At 37.4% G+C, this 12822-nt stretch overlaps 1 protein-coding gene across 3 annotated transcripts in view; it reads left to right on the forward strand.

Moving 5' to 3' along the window:
• The window catches only part of RBBP6 (retinoblastoma binding protein 6), a 33416-nt gene extending 20594 nt beyond the window's left edge, over positions 1-12822 (forward strand). For 2 of the 3 annotated variants that reach the window (XM_011958263.1, XM_011958262.1), the window contains 10 exons: positions 1779-1882; positions 1998-2335; positions 3326-3422; positions 3553-3631; positions 3741-3795; positions 4911-4979; positions 7106-7468; positions 7756-7857; positions 8706-10460; positions 10834-12822. In XM_011958263.1, coding sequence (XP_011813653.1) covers positions 1779-1882; positions 1998-2335; positions 3326-3422; positions 3553-3631; positions 3741-3795; positions 4911-4979; positions 7106-7468; positions 7756-7857; positions 8706-10460; positions 10834-12403 — 4532 coding nt within the window. In that variant the 3' untranslated portion in view covers positions 12404-12822. The remainder of the gene's footprint in view (positions 1-1778; positions 1883-1997; positions 2336-3325; positions 3423-3552; positions 3632-3740; positions 3796-4910; positions 4980-7105; positions 7469-7755; positions 7858-8705; positions 10461-10833) is intronic. The other variant, XM_011958264.1, reaches the window with a different exon arrangement.

The following is a 12822-nucleotide window of genomic DNA, read 5'->3' on the forward strand; positions in this document are numbered from 1 at the left end:
TGAGCATTTAGTAGTGAGAAGTCTGTTTTTGTTGCTGTATCTTTTTTAAACAATAACCTCTTTGTCCTTTTAAATACTAGAATTGAACACCACCTCTACCTTCATCAGGGTGACTATACTGAGGTGTTTTTCTTAATACAGACTTTGTTTTCTATATGTTTTAAGTGGTATCCAGAATTTTAAAACCTTTTTGGGCCTTAGATAATTCTGGAAATGTTTTTAAGTGGTATCTAAATCCTTTTCCTGGATTGTGAATAGCTTATCCTAATATTTCTAAGTGTATTAAGACCTGCTTCTCACTGTCTCCCAGGTTGGAGTGCAGTGGCATGATCTCAGCTCACTGCAAGGTCTGCCTCCCGGGTTCACGCCATTCTCCTGCCTCAGCCTCCCAAGTAGCTGGGACTACAGGCGCCCGCCACCACACCTGGCTAATTTTTTGTATTTTTAGTAGAGATGGGGTTTCACCATGTTAGCCAGGATGGTCTCGATCTCCTGACCTCGTGAGCCACCCGCCTCGGCCTCCCAAAAGTGCTGGGATTACAGGTGTGAGCCATCACCTGGCGTCTGGAGACATATTTATTACCCAGCATTTACCATGCAGTTGTGACTTTTTAAATCACTTATATTAGCACTTAGTTTTTTCCTGCCTCTTATCCTACGTTTGTGCCTTCTTACACAGAAGAAATCAGTGTTAACCTGAAAATTTGCTCAAGCCTGCTCTGGCCTTTTTCATTTTTGAAGATAGTTTTGAAATATATAGTCCTCATACACATGGTTCTGCATCTGCAGATTCAGCCAACCACAGATCATAAATATTTGGGGGGAAGGAAACAGTAAAAAATAATATAATAGTAAAGACTAATACAGATTTTAAAATAAGAGTATTAACAATTATTTACATAGTATCTATATTGCAGCAGGTATTACAAGCAATCTAGAATATTTAAAGTATACTGGAGGATGTACATAGTAGTTACATGCAAATACTATGCCTTTGGGGCAGTTGAGGGACTTCAGCATCTACAGATTTTATCTTCAGAGGGTCCTGGTTTGGATACCTGTAAATCTTTATTTTTTGACCTCTTCAGTGAAGACCAAAATCAAGAAGAGATTGCTAAAGACTTGTTTCAGAGTATATCTTAAGATTTAACAAACCACTTGATATTACTGGAGTTTTACTACATTGAAGCATAATCTTCATATCTGTAATTTAGTGTTGCTGCCGTGTACTGTGCTGTAGGTCTCTCATTTCCTTGCTAGAATAAAAACCCCAAGTTAGCCATGTAAAATTTTTGTCTTTCTAGACTATTTCATACTTCTCTTTTGTTCTCTGCAATATTCCAATTACTAGCTAAACAAAGAATAGTCTTCAAGAAGGAGTGCTTTTGCTCTCAATTCAGACATTTGTTTAAAAGTGTCCTTTAAAAAAAAAGAAAAGATGAGGTGGGGGATCCTTCCTATTTTGCCCCAGGCTGACCTTGAATTTTTGGGCTAAAGTGATTCTCCTGTCTCAGCCTCTCCAGGAGCTGGGATTACAGGCACATGCCAGTACACCCAGCCAGTACACCTTCTCTTTTTAGAGTAGCATAGGTCATGTAGAAAAGAGCAGAGGGATACTTAAGATGGGAGATTTTACTTAAGTTTCTTAATCTAAGAAATGATTAGCACAACATGCTTGGAAAACAGTAATGTAACTGAACAAATGTTCAGTTTTAATTCATTTCATAAACAATGAGTTCCTACTATGCTTTTATTAATATTTGAAATCTTATACATAGGTATAAGAACAGCACTCCTGGAATCAGATGAGCATACATGTCCAACGTGTCATCAAAATGATGTTTCTCCTGATGCTTTAATTGCCAATAAATTTTTACGACAGGTAAATCTTTGTATCCATTTTATGAAAAAGTTATTTTTACTCTTTAAGTGACTTAACTGTACTTCAGTGAATACTGCATAACATTTTTCTGCATTATTATGCTTGGTATCTGTAGGCTGTTAATAACTTCAAAAATGAAACTGGTTATACAAAAAGACTACGAAAACAGTTACCTCCTCCACCACCCCCAGTACCACCTCCAAGACCACTGATTCAGAGGAACCTACAGCCTCTGATGAGATCTCCAATATCAAGACAACAAGATCCTCTTATGATTCCAGTGACATCTTCATCAGCTCACCCAACTCCCTCTATATCTTCATTAACTTCTAATCAGTCTTCCTTGGCCCCTCCTGTGTCTGGAAATCCATCTTCTGCTCCAGCTCCTGTACCTGATATAACTGCAACAGTATCAATATCAGTTCATTCAGAAAAATCAGATGGACCTTTTCGGTAAGCCTATGTATTTTTCACTGTTAGAAACCAAATGAGGTCAATGATGTAGTGTGTTGTTGTTGGGTATCACTTTAACAGCTTTCTTAGTGGACTACTGTGCTTAGTAATGTGGGATGACTTGTAAGAAATGACTTAGTCTTATTGGGGGAAGAGGAAAACAAAGGAGATTCATTTGGCAAATGAGGATTAAGCATCCCGAGGTCAAATACTACACAGGTTGCAACCAGCTCCTGTTAAATGTTGAATGTTCCATATACCATAACAGCTCTGAACTTAACAGAGGTGGGAGAATTCACTCGTCATAATGATAGTTTTGGATAGGAGTAGTTTTGAGCAAGAACAATTTGGATAGGTAGAGAAGTCAGAAATAGTGATTGTTGTGGAGCATCATTATTATGTAGGATAATAGTGAAAACTCATAGCCTGCCACTTCAGAAATGAGACTTTTGTCCATGTAATGTCTCATAAATTCTGAAAAAAAAAAAAAAAAGTAGGTGTCAGAGGCCCATTTCAGACATATTGAAGCAAAATCTTTAGGATGAAACCTTTACATTTACATTTAAGAAATTCCACTGATCTGGTGAAATGTATTTGGTTGATAGTGGGAATAGGCCCAGAGAGTTCTATGGCTGGCCCAAGATTATCCTTTCAGTTTAGTGGTAGAGCTAGAGCTAAAACTTAACTCCTAATCCTAGGGGGATTTTTGTCTTCATAGGCCACACTTTGATTTTCTTTAAGTTTTACTTTTCTTCCAACTGATTTCTGTCATAAGTATCATATCTTCTTGAGGGTCCTTCATTTTACTTTTCCACTTAGATATAGAGAACTCTTCAAAGTTTCAGCCTTCTGTCATGTTTCTCAAAAGTGTTCATCATCTTTCACGTAACTGATCTTACTGCAGGTGATGGGTAAACAGCAGCAAATTTTTTACTCTTAATTGTCCATTTCTGATGATTTTTAATGTATTATAATTTATATTTTTTTAAGGGATTCTGATAATAAAATATTGCCAGCTGCAGCTCTTGCATCAGAGCACTCAAAGGGAACCTCCTCAATTGCAATTACCGCTCTTATGGAAGAGAAGGTAAATTTTACTGATGCTTTAATTTGGGATTTTTTTTACAGTAGGGTTTTGTTCTGGTTTTGTTTTTACCTCTTTTTTTTTTTTTTTTTTTTTATTAACTATTTCTGTTTATTTGTGGTTGTTTCTAAAGGGTTACCAGGTGCCTGTTCTCGGAACCCCATCTTTACTTGGACAATCCTTATTGCACGGACAGTTGATCCCCACAACTGGTGAGTAAAATGACTTTGGTTTAGACTTTTTTCCGTTTAAAAAATAATTTTAGCTTGATTTAATGTGCAATTTTATATTTACCTACTGTTTTTATTTTTTTGCTTCTAGGTCCAGTAAGAATAAATACTGCTCGTCCAGGTGGTGGTCGACCAGGCTGGGAACAGTGAGTAGATGTTTACAATAATCTTCTGATGATTGCCTGCAAACTAGATGATGGAAGGTCCAAACTAGGCAGCCGGTTGCTGCTCTTTATTGTAAACTTTCATGTGCCAGATTAACTTTTTTTTGGTAAAATGTCAAAAATCAAGCTTATATGAGGGTTTTTTTTAAAAAATGAGTAAATCTTTTCTAAAATACAGAATTTTTAAAGTTTTTTTCTACTTTCATGTCCAACAAATGGGGATCTTGACAGGACTTCAGTTAATGAGTAGATAAGATTACTTGAAAAGTTATTTTAAATATGGTGTCAGTTATTTTCCTAGTAGGTTTAACTTTTTCTATCCTTAGATTGGATGATCAAAGTTTGATTTGAGTACATACATAATAAGATTAACATCTACCAAACAAAAATTTTTTGTCTGAAATGAAGTCTTTTATTCTACAGGATATGTTTTTTCCACCCTAAAATACAAAGAACTTTGGTTTTCTCTGTGGGATGTTTTATGGCATTGAAAATCAGCAGACTTACTTAATATATTTTTATTTATATAATTATTTCTGTTTATGTAATCCGATTGAAAACTGACATATTCTTAAAAGTATGAGTTACTAGTAGAATAAATCAGTAGAAGGAGCATAGGATTTAGAAACAGATAGACTTGGATTTGAATCCCATCTCCTTCGTTTCCTAGCTGCATGACAGTGGTCATGTGGTTTTACTCCCTAACATCCATTTCCTCATTTGGGTTTGGAATGACACTACCTACCTTAACATGTAAAATGACTTCATTGTGCCCAGCAGACAAAAGGGCTCGTTTCCTTCTATATAACAATAAGTTTCACAGAGTAATTTATAGAATGCTAATTAAAATATAATATTACATAAAGTGATCTCTTTTGAGGTCTAGTTATTGTTATGATACAGTTAATTGGTGGAGGAAAGTTAGTTTTAAGTAAATATAATATTTATTCAACTCTATCCGAAACAAGTTTAAGAATTGGGGAGTAGGAAAAAGTTTTCAGAGCAGTTAAAATTGGTGTCTTAACATCTATGCATGGAAAGGTCATGTATTATACCCATGGAGAAATACTTGAGCCTTTTTTTTTTCTCCCACACAGTTCCAACAAACTTGGCTATCTGGTTTCTCCACCACAACAAATTAGAAGAGGGGAGAGGAGCTGCTACAGGTAGGCATACTAAAAATCTTGGAAAATAATCATCTTATTTTACATATGTGTGTGTGTGTGTGTGTGTGTGTGTGTGTGTATGTATGTGTGTGTGTGTGTGTGTGTGTGTGTGTATGTGTGTATGTATCACCAAAGGAAAATATAATACCAAAGAAATAAAAGCACAGCAGTGGCAGGAGGGAAGGGGGTCATTTGTTTGTATTGTGCTTATCCCTCTTAAGTCCTGGGTAGTTGTCTTTAAAGAGGGATAGAAAAGAATAAATTATATATAGTACCTTGAATGATGGTTTTTAAGACATTTTTAATATTCCTTCCCAGTGATTACTTTCTCCCAGAATATTGGCTTGCATTTACCCTCTTGGAAGTAGAAGAAAGTCATTAAGACTCAGACAATATTTAAGATACCAATTTAAGATGAAAGCTAACAAGCTCAGCTCCCAACTGTGAACAAGAATTGCATTTATTTCTCTTCTATTCTCCACTGTCCCAATCATCTCCCACCCTCTCTTTTCCAAAAGAAGAGACAGGAGATTGTTAGAGGCTTCTGCCCTGGTGGGCAGGTACAAGCAATATTGATCTGAGAAGTAAGAATCTTACAGTCTAGGTGAGGGGTCCCCAACCGTGGGCCGCAGACCAGTACCCATCCTTGGCCTGTTAGGAACTGGGCAACACAGCAGGAGGTGAACAGCAGGTGAGCAAACATTACCACCTGAGCTCCACTACCTGTCAGTTCAGTGGTGGCATTAAGATTCTCATAAAAGCATGGAACCCTGTTGTGAACTGCGCATGTGAAGGATCTGGGTTGCACGCTCCTTACGAGAATGTAATGCCTGGTCCTGTAAGGTGGAACAGTTTCATCCCGAACCCCCCCCCCCCCACACCCTCCCCCGTCCATGGAAAAATTGTCTTCCACAAAACAGCTCCCTGGTGCCAAAAAGTTGAGAACTGCTAGTCTAGTTCATAATCACCACCAGGATAAAGGGGTCTCCAAAACTTTATAAAAAGAGTTTTGGCCAGGCATAATGGCTCATGCTGGTAATTTTAGAGCTGTGGGAGGCTGATGGGGAAGGATTGCTTGAGGCCTGAAATTCAAAATTAGCCTGGTTAACATAGCAAGACTCTGTCTCTACCAAGAAAAAAAATTAAAAATTAGCCAGACATGGTGGCATGCACCTGTGGTCCCAGCTACCTGGGAGGCTAAGGCAGGAGGATCACTTGAGCTTAGGAGGTCAAGGCTGCAGTGAGCTATAACCACATCAATGTACTTTAGCCTGGGGGACAGAGCGAGACCCTGTCTCCAAAAAAAAGGAGAATGCTTTCTCTTTGAGAGAAAGCCTTGGTATTTTCATTGTTAATTATAGAAGTTAAAACTAGAGTTTATTCTGCTTTGTATGATCTTCACCCGCTTCCTGCCTCAAAAAAGAAGTTACAGTAGGTGGTTTTCCTTCATTTAAACTTTTGAGGCCAGGTGCGGTGGCTGTCACCTGTAATCCCAGCACTTTGGGCGTATCACCTGAGGTCAGGAGTTTGAGACCAGCCTGCCCAACACGGTGAAACCCTGTCTCTACTAAAAATACAAAAATTAGCTGGGCATGGTGGCACGCGTCTGTAGTCCCAGCTACTTGCGAGGCTGAGGCAGGAGAATTCGCTTGAACCCAGGAGGTGGAGGTTGCAGTGTGCCAAGATTGCACCACTGTAGTCCAGCCTGGATGACAGAGTGAGACTCTGTCTCAAAAATAAATAAGTAAACTTTTAGGGAGAGCTAGGTCACAGCAGCATTAATCTGTCAGTTCCTTCAAAAGACAGTTTAGGAAGTAACAGGTAGTAATTAGTGGAGTGATAATCAATCTGAACTTCATAAAAGAGAACTTTTAAATACAATATTTCCATGTAGAGAAGGTCCTATAAACTTGCATCATCTCAGTAAATACATGGCCTTAAAAATTATGTTATGTTGTAGAGTTATTTTTACAAATAAATTGTACTAATGTTTCTATACTAGTTGAATAGTTGGTTCTATTCCACTGTTTTTAAGTTTGAAAATAATTATGGATAGAAAAGATAAGCTTACTTGTCTCAGATGACTTTAGTTTGAAGAAGTAATATCTTGGAATTTATTTCTCCAGAAGTATAAACCGTGGGCGACACCACAGCGAAAGATCACAGAGGACTCAAGGCCCGTCACTACCAGCAACTCCAGTCTTTGTACCTGTTCCACCACCTCCTTTGTATCCGCCTCCTCCCCATACACTTCCTCTCCCTACGGGTGTTCCTCCTCCACAGTTTTCTCCTCAGTTTCCTCCGGGCCAGCCACCACCCGCTGGGTATAGTGTCCCTCCTCCAGGGTTTCCTCCAGCTCCTACCAATTTATCAACACCTTGGGTATCATCAGGAGTGCAGACAGCTCATTCAAATACCATCCCAACAACACAAGCACCACCTTTGTCCAGGGAAGAATTCTATAGAGAGCAGCGACGACTAAAAGAAGAGTATGTATTCTAATTTGAAATTATTATACACTTTTTTCATTTTCTGATAATAACATTAAATAGGTGTCTGGAAACGTTTTCCAGTGTTTCCAGTTAGTATGAGAAATTCACCTAAAATTTAAACCAAAGCCATACAAGCAACTTCCTCAGGGATTCCTAGTTTATAGTTTTAAAGTGGAAAACTAATGGCAATTTCATTCATTTCATTCATGATCTAATTACATTTGTCTTGTTAGTTTTCTTAAATGGTTTTTGTTAACTTTCACTCTTTAACTTTATTTTACTAGGGAAAAGAAAAAGTCCAAGCTAGATGAGTTTACAAATGATTTTGCTAAGGAATTGATGGAATACAAAAAGATTCAAAAGGAGCGTAGGCGCTCATTTTCCAGGTTAGTGTTTTGCAAGCCTTCACAACAGAATTACAAATGGGACTTTGAATATCCAGGGATTAGCTATGGATATAAAGAACATTGCACTTACGAATTTTTCTGATTCGGTCTAGGTGTGCAGAAGTGAAGATGTAGCTTATTTCCCAATATCTGCTCATTGAAATAATGTCTCAGTGTAAATTCTATTGTGTAGAACTAACAGTTGTGGGGATTAAATTGCCCTTGTCCCTTGAAGTTATTTATAGTATCAAATAATTGGGAAATGTTTTTGGAAGGAAAGAAATAGGGGAATAGCCAAAGAACAGTTCTCAGGACCCTTTTACCATAAGGCTACAGCTTCTTGCTGGAACATTAACCTGTGTAATTATGAAGTAGTAATAGAACACAAATTGCTTTATTGATAGAAAAAGTGAATTATAAAAATTCCCTGGAAGTTTGTTTAAAAGACTTTATTTTTTAGCCTTACACTTGAAATGTTTCTTTTAAAACTAGGCTGTTGGCCAGTATAGGACAAAAAACAGACTCCTACTTCAATATTCAGATAGGAAGTGAAATTTAAAATTAATTGACATTTTGTTTAATGTTAGTTAGCTCATATAACTCACGGTACATTAATGCACTTCACTCTAATTGTTAAGACTTCACTTTTGTTTTGTAACAAGTGATTGCTCTGATTTGTGTACTTTATTCCATTCCAGTAGAGGTCACTATGCCTCTTTAATCATCTAAGATGAAATTTGATATAAAGACAGATGAAACCGTGAGGAAAGAATGCTAGAATCTGAGAGTCTGTGTTTTATTTTGTATGTATTTCTCAACTATCAACTATTGTTTTGTTTTGTTTTTAGGTCTAAATCTCCCTATAGTGGTTCTTCGTATTCAAGAAGTTCATATACTTATTCTAAATCAAGATCTGGTTCAACACGTTCACGCTCTTATTCTCGATCATTCAGCCGCTCACATTCTCGTTCCTATTCACGGTCACCTCCATACCCCAGAAGAGGCAGAGGCAAGAGCCGCAATTACCGTTCACGGTCTAGATCTCATGGATATCATCGATCTAGGTCAAGGTCACCCCCTTATAGACGCTATCATTCACGATCAAGATCTCCTCAAGCGTTTAGGGGACAGTCTCCTAATAAACGTAACGTGCCTCAAGGGGAAACGGAACGTGAATATTTTAATAGATACAGAGAAGTTCCACCACCATATGACATGAAAGCCTATTATGGGAGAAGTGTTGACTTTAGAGACCCATTTGAAAAAGAACGCTATCGAGAATGGGAGAGAAAATACAGAGAGTGGTATGAAAAATATTATAAAGGTTTTGCTGCTGGAGCACAGCCTAGACCCTCAGCAAATAGAGAGAACTTTTCTCCAGAGAGATTTTTACCACTTAACATCAGGAATTCTCCCTTCACAAGAGGCCGCAGAGAAGATTATGTTGGTGGGCAAAGTCATAGAAGTCGAAACATAGGTAGCAACTATCCAGAAAAGCTTTCAGCAAGAGATGGACACAATCAGAAGGATAATACAAAGTCGAAAGAGAAGGAGAGTGAAAACGCTCCAGGAGATGGTAAAGGAAATAAGCATAAGAAACACAGAAAAAGAAGAAAAGGGGAAGAAGGTGAGGGTTTTCTGAACCCAGAGTTATTAGAGACTTCTAGGAAATCAAGAGAACCTACAGGTGTTGAAGAAAATAAAACAGACTCATTGTTTGTTCTCCCAAGTAGAGATGATGCCACACCTGTTAGAGATGAACCAATGGATGCAGAATCCATCACTTTTAAATCAGTGTCTGAAAAAGACAAGAGAGAAAGGGATAAACCAAAAACAAAGGGTGATAAAACCAAACGGAAGAATGATGGATCTGCTGTGTCCAAAAAAGAAAATATTGTAAAACCTGCTAAAGGACCCCAAGAAAAAGTAGATGGAGAACGTGAGAAATCTCCTCGATCTGAACCTCCACTTAAAAAAGCCAAAGAGGAGACTCCAAAGACTGACAATGCTAAATCATCGTCTTCCTCTCAGAAGGATGAAAAAATCACTGGAACGCCCAGAAAAGCTCACTCTAAATCAGCAAAAGAACACCAAGAAACAAAACCAGTCAAAGAGGAAAAAGTGAAGAAGGACTATTCCAAAGATGTCAAATCAGAAAAGCTAACAACTAAGGAAGAAAAGGCCAAGAAGCCTAATGAGAAAAACAAACCACTTGATAATAAGGGAGAAAAAAGAAAAAGAAAAACTGAGGAAAAAGGTGTAGATAAGGATTTTGAGTCTTCTTCAATGAAAATCTCGAAACTGGAAGTGACTGAAATAGTGAAACCATCACCAAAGCGCAAAATGGAGCCTGATATTGAAAAAATGGATAGGACCCCTGAAAAGGACAAAATTTCTTCAACTGCTCCAGCCAAAAAAATCAAACTCAACAGAGAAACTGGGAAGAAAATTGGAAGTACAGAAAATATATCTAACACAAAAGAACCCTGTGAAAAGTTGGAGTCAACATCTAACAAAGTTAAACAAGAAAAAGTCAAAGCAAAGGTCAGACGAAAAGTGACTGGAACTGAAGGATCCAGCTCAACTCTAGTGGATTATACCAGGTATCAGAATGTAGGGGGTGGGTGTGGAAGTTTGTTGGGGGAAGGGTTTTCTTCAGTTTTACCCATGCTTGTGCTTTCTATATTAATTATGAATGTGCTGATCTAGGGAAGTAGGCTGGTTTTATTTAGTCTTTTGTTGTCTTTGAAGAAAGGAATTGCTAAAGACAAGGTTATAAGTAGATTTTGAGGGTGAGCCACATTTGTGTTTATACAATCATAATCTTCAATTGTGTGTCTTCCTTAGGGCAGAATAAGTTTTTTTTTTTTTTTTAAGTTAAAAGGACATTTGTGTTTAAGTTAGGATTTTTGTATTTATCAATGTTTTATAATTAATAAATTCTTCATTAATTAAAAATATTGTTATTCTTTTTAGTACGAGCTCAACTGGAGGCAGTCCTGTGCGGAAATCTGAAGAAAAAACAGATACAAAGCGAACAGTGATTAAAACAATGGAAGAATATAATAATGACAATACAGCACCAGCTGAAGATGTTATCATTATGATTCAGGTTCCTCAATCCAAATGGGATAAAGATGACTTTGAATCTGAAGAAGAAGATGTTAAATCCACACAGCCTATATCAAGTGTAGGAAAACCCGCTAGTGTTATAAAAAATGTTAGTACCAAGCCATCAAATATAGTCAAGTATCCTGAGAAAGAAAGTGAGCCATCAGAGAAAATTCAGAAATTCACCAAGGACGTGAGCCATGAAATCATACAACACGAGGTTAAAAGTTCAAAAAACTCTGCATCTAGTGAAAAAGGGAAAACCAAAGATCGAGATTATTCAGTGTCGGAAAAGGAAAATGCTGAAAAGAGGAAGAACAACACTCAGCCAGAGAAAGAGAGTAATTTGGACCGTCTGAATGAACAAGGAAATTTTAAAAGTCTGTCTCAATCTTCCAAAGAGGCTAGAACTTCAGATAAACATGATTCCACTCGTGCTTCCTCAAATAAAGACTTCACTCCCAATAGAGACAAAAAAACTGACTATGACACCAGAGAGTATTCAAGTTCCAAACGTAGAGATGAAAAGAATGAATTAACAAGAAGAAAAGACTCTCCTTCTCGGAATAAAGATTCTGCATCTGGACAGAAAAATAAGCCAAGGGAAGAGAGAGATTTGCCTAAAAAAGGAACAGGAGATTCCAAAAAAAGTAATTCTAGTCCCTCAAGAGACAGAAAACCTCATGATCACAAAGCCGCTTATGATACTAAACGCCCAAATGAAGAGACAAAGTCTGTAGATAAAAATCCTTGTAAGGATCGTGAGAAGCATGTATTAGAAGCAAGGAACAATAAAGAGTCAAGTGGCAATAAACTACTTTATATACTTAACCCACCAGAGACACAGGTTGAAAAAGAGCAAATTACTGGGCAAACTGACAAGAATACTGTCAAGCCTAAACCCCAGTTAAGTCATTCCTCCAGACTTTCCTCTGACTTAACTAGAGAAACTGATGAAGCTGCTTTTGAACCAGACTATAATGAAAGTGACAGTGAAAGTAATATTTCTGCAAAAGAAGAGGAAACTTCAGGAAACATTTCTAAGGACCTGAAAGATAAAATAGTGGAGAAAGCGAAAGAGAACCTGGACACAGCAGCAGTCGTCCAGGTGAGCATAAGCAGGAACCAGAGCCACAGCAGCCCCAGCGTCAGCCCCAGCAGAAGCCACAGTCCTTCTGGAAGCCAGACCCGAAGCCACAGTAGCAGTGCCAGCTCAGCGGAAAGTCAGGACAGCAAGAAGAAGAAGAAAAAGAAGGAAAAGAAAAAACACAAGAAACATAAAAAGCATAAGAAGCATAAGAAACATGCAGGCACTGAAGTGGAATTGGAAAAAAGCCAAAAACACAAACACAAGAAAAAGAAGTCAAAGAAGAACAAAGATAAAGAAAAGGAGAAGGAGAAAGATGACCAAAAAGTAAAATCTGTCACTGTGTAAAAGGACAGATCTTAAAAATTGACTTAATTACTAAGTCATCTGTATTAAATTTTGTTATAATGTAAAGAGATTCAAGCCTTGTAAATAATGACATGGAAGACCCTGTGCTGCACTTAAAATATTGCTGCTTGATTATTTGATTTTTACATCAGAGCTTTATAACACGAACTTTTGTACAGAATTGTGAGTTGTGACCATGTAACATGAGAGGTTTTGCTAGGGCCTATTATTTTTAACCACCATTAATTAGTTGGGGTGGAGTTTACTGTAATGTGAAATTTTCACATTTGAATTTTTTTAATTGCCTGGCAAAAGCTGATATAAGTTCTAAAATATCAGCGGAATGATTTGCTGAATTCATTACAACCCCGTTATGTCACTTTTTGATTACAATAAAAGTTTTCAGTAAACTTTTCAAA

Source organism: Colobus angolensis, unplaced genomic scaffold (genome assembly GCF_000951035.1).
Source record: "Colobus angolensis palliatus isolate OR3802 unplaced genomic scaffold, Cang.pa_1.0 Scaffold464, whole genome shotgun sequence".
In the NCBI taxonomy this organism is placed as follows: domain Eukaryota; kingdom Metazoa; phylum Chordata; class Mammalia; order Primates; family Cercopithecidae; genus Colobus; species Colobus angolensis.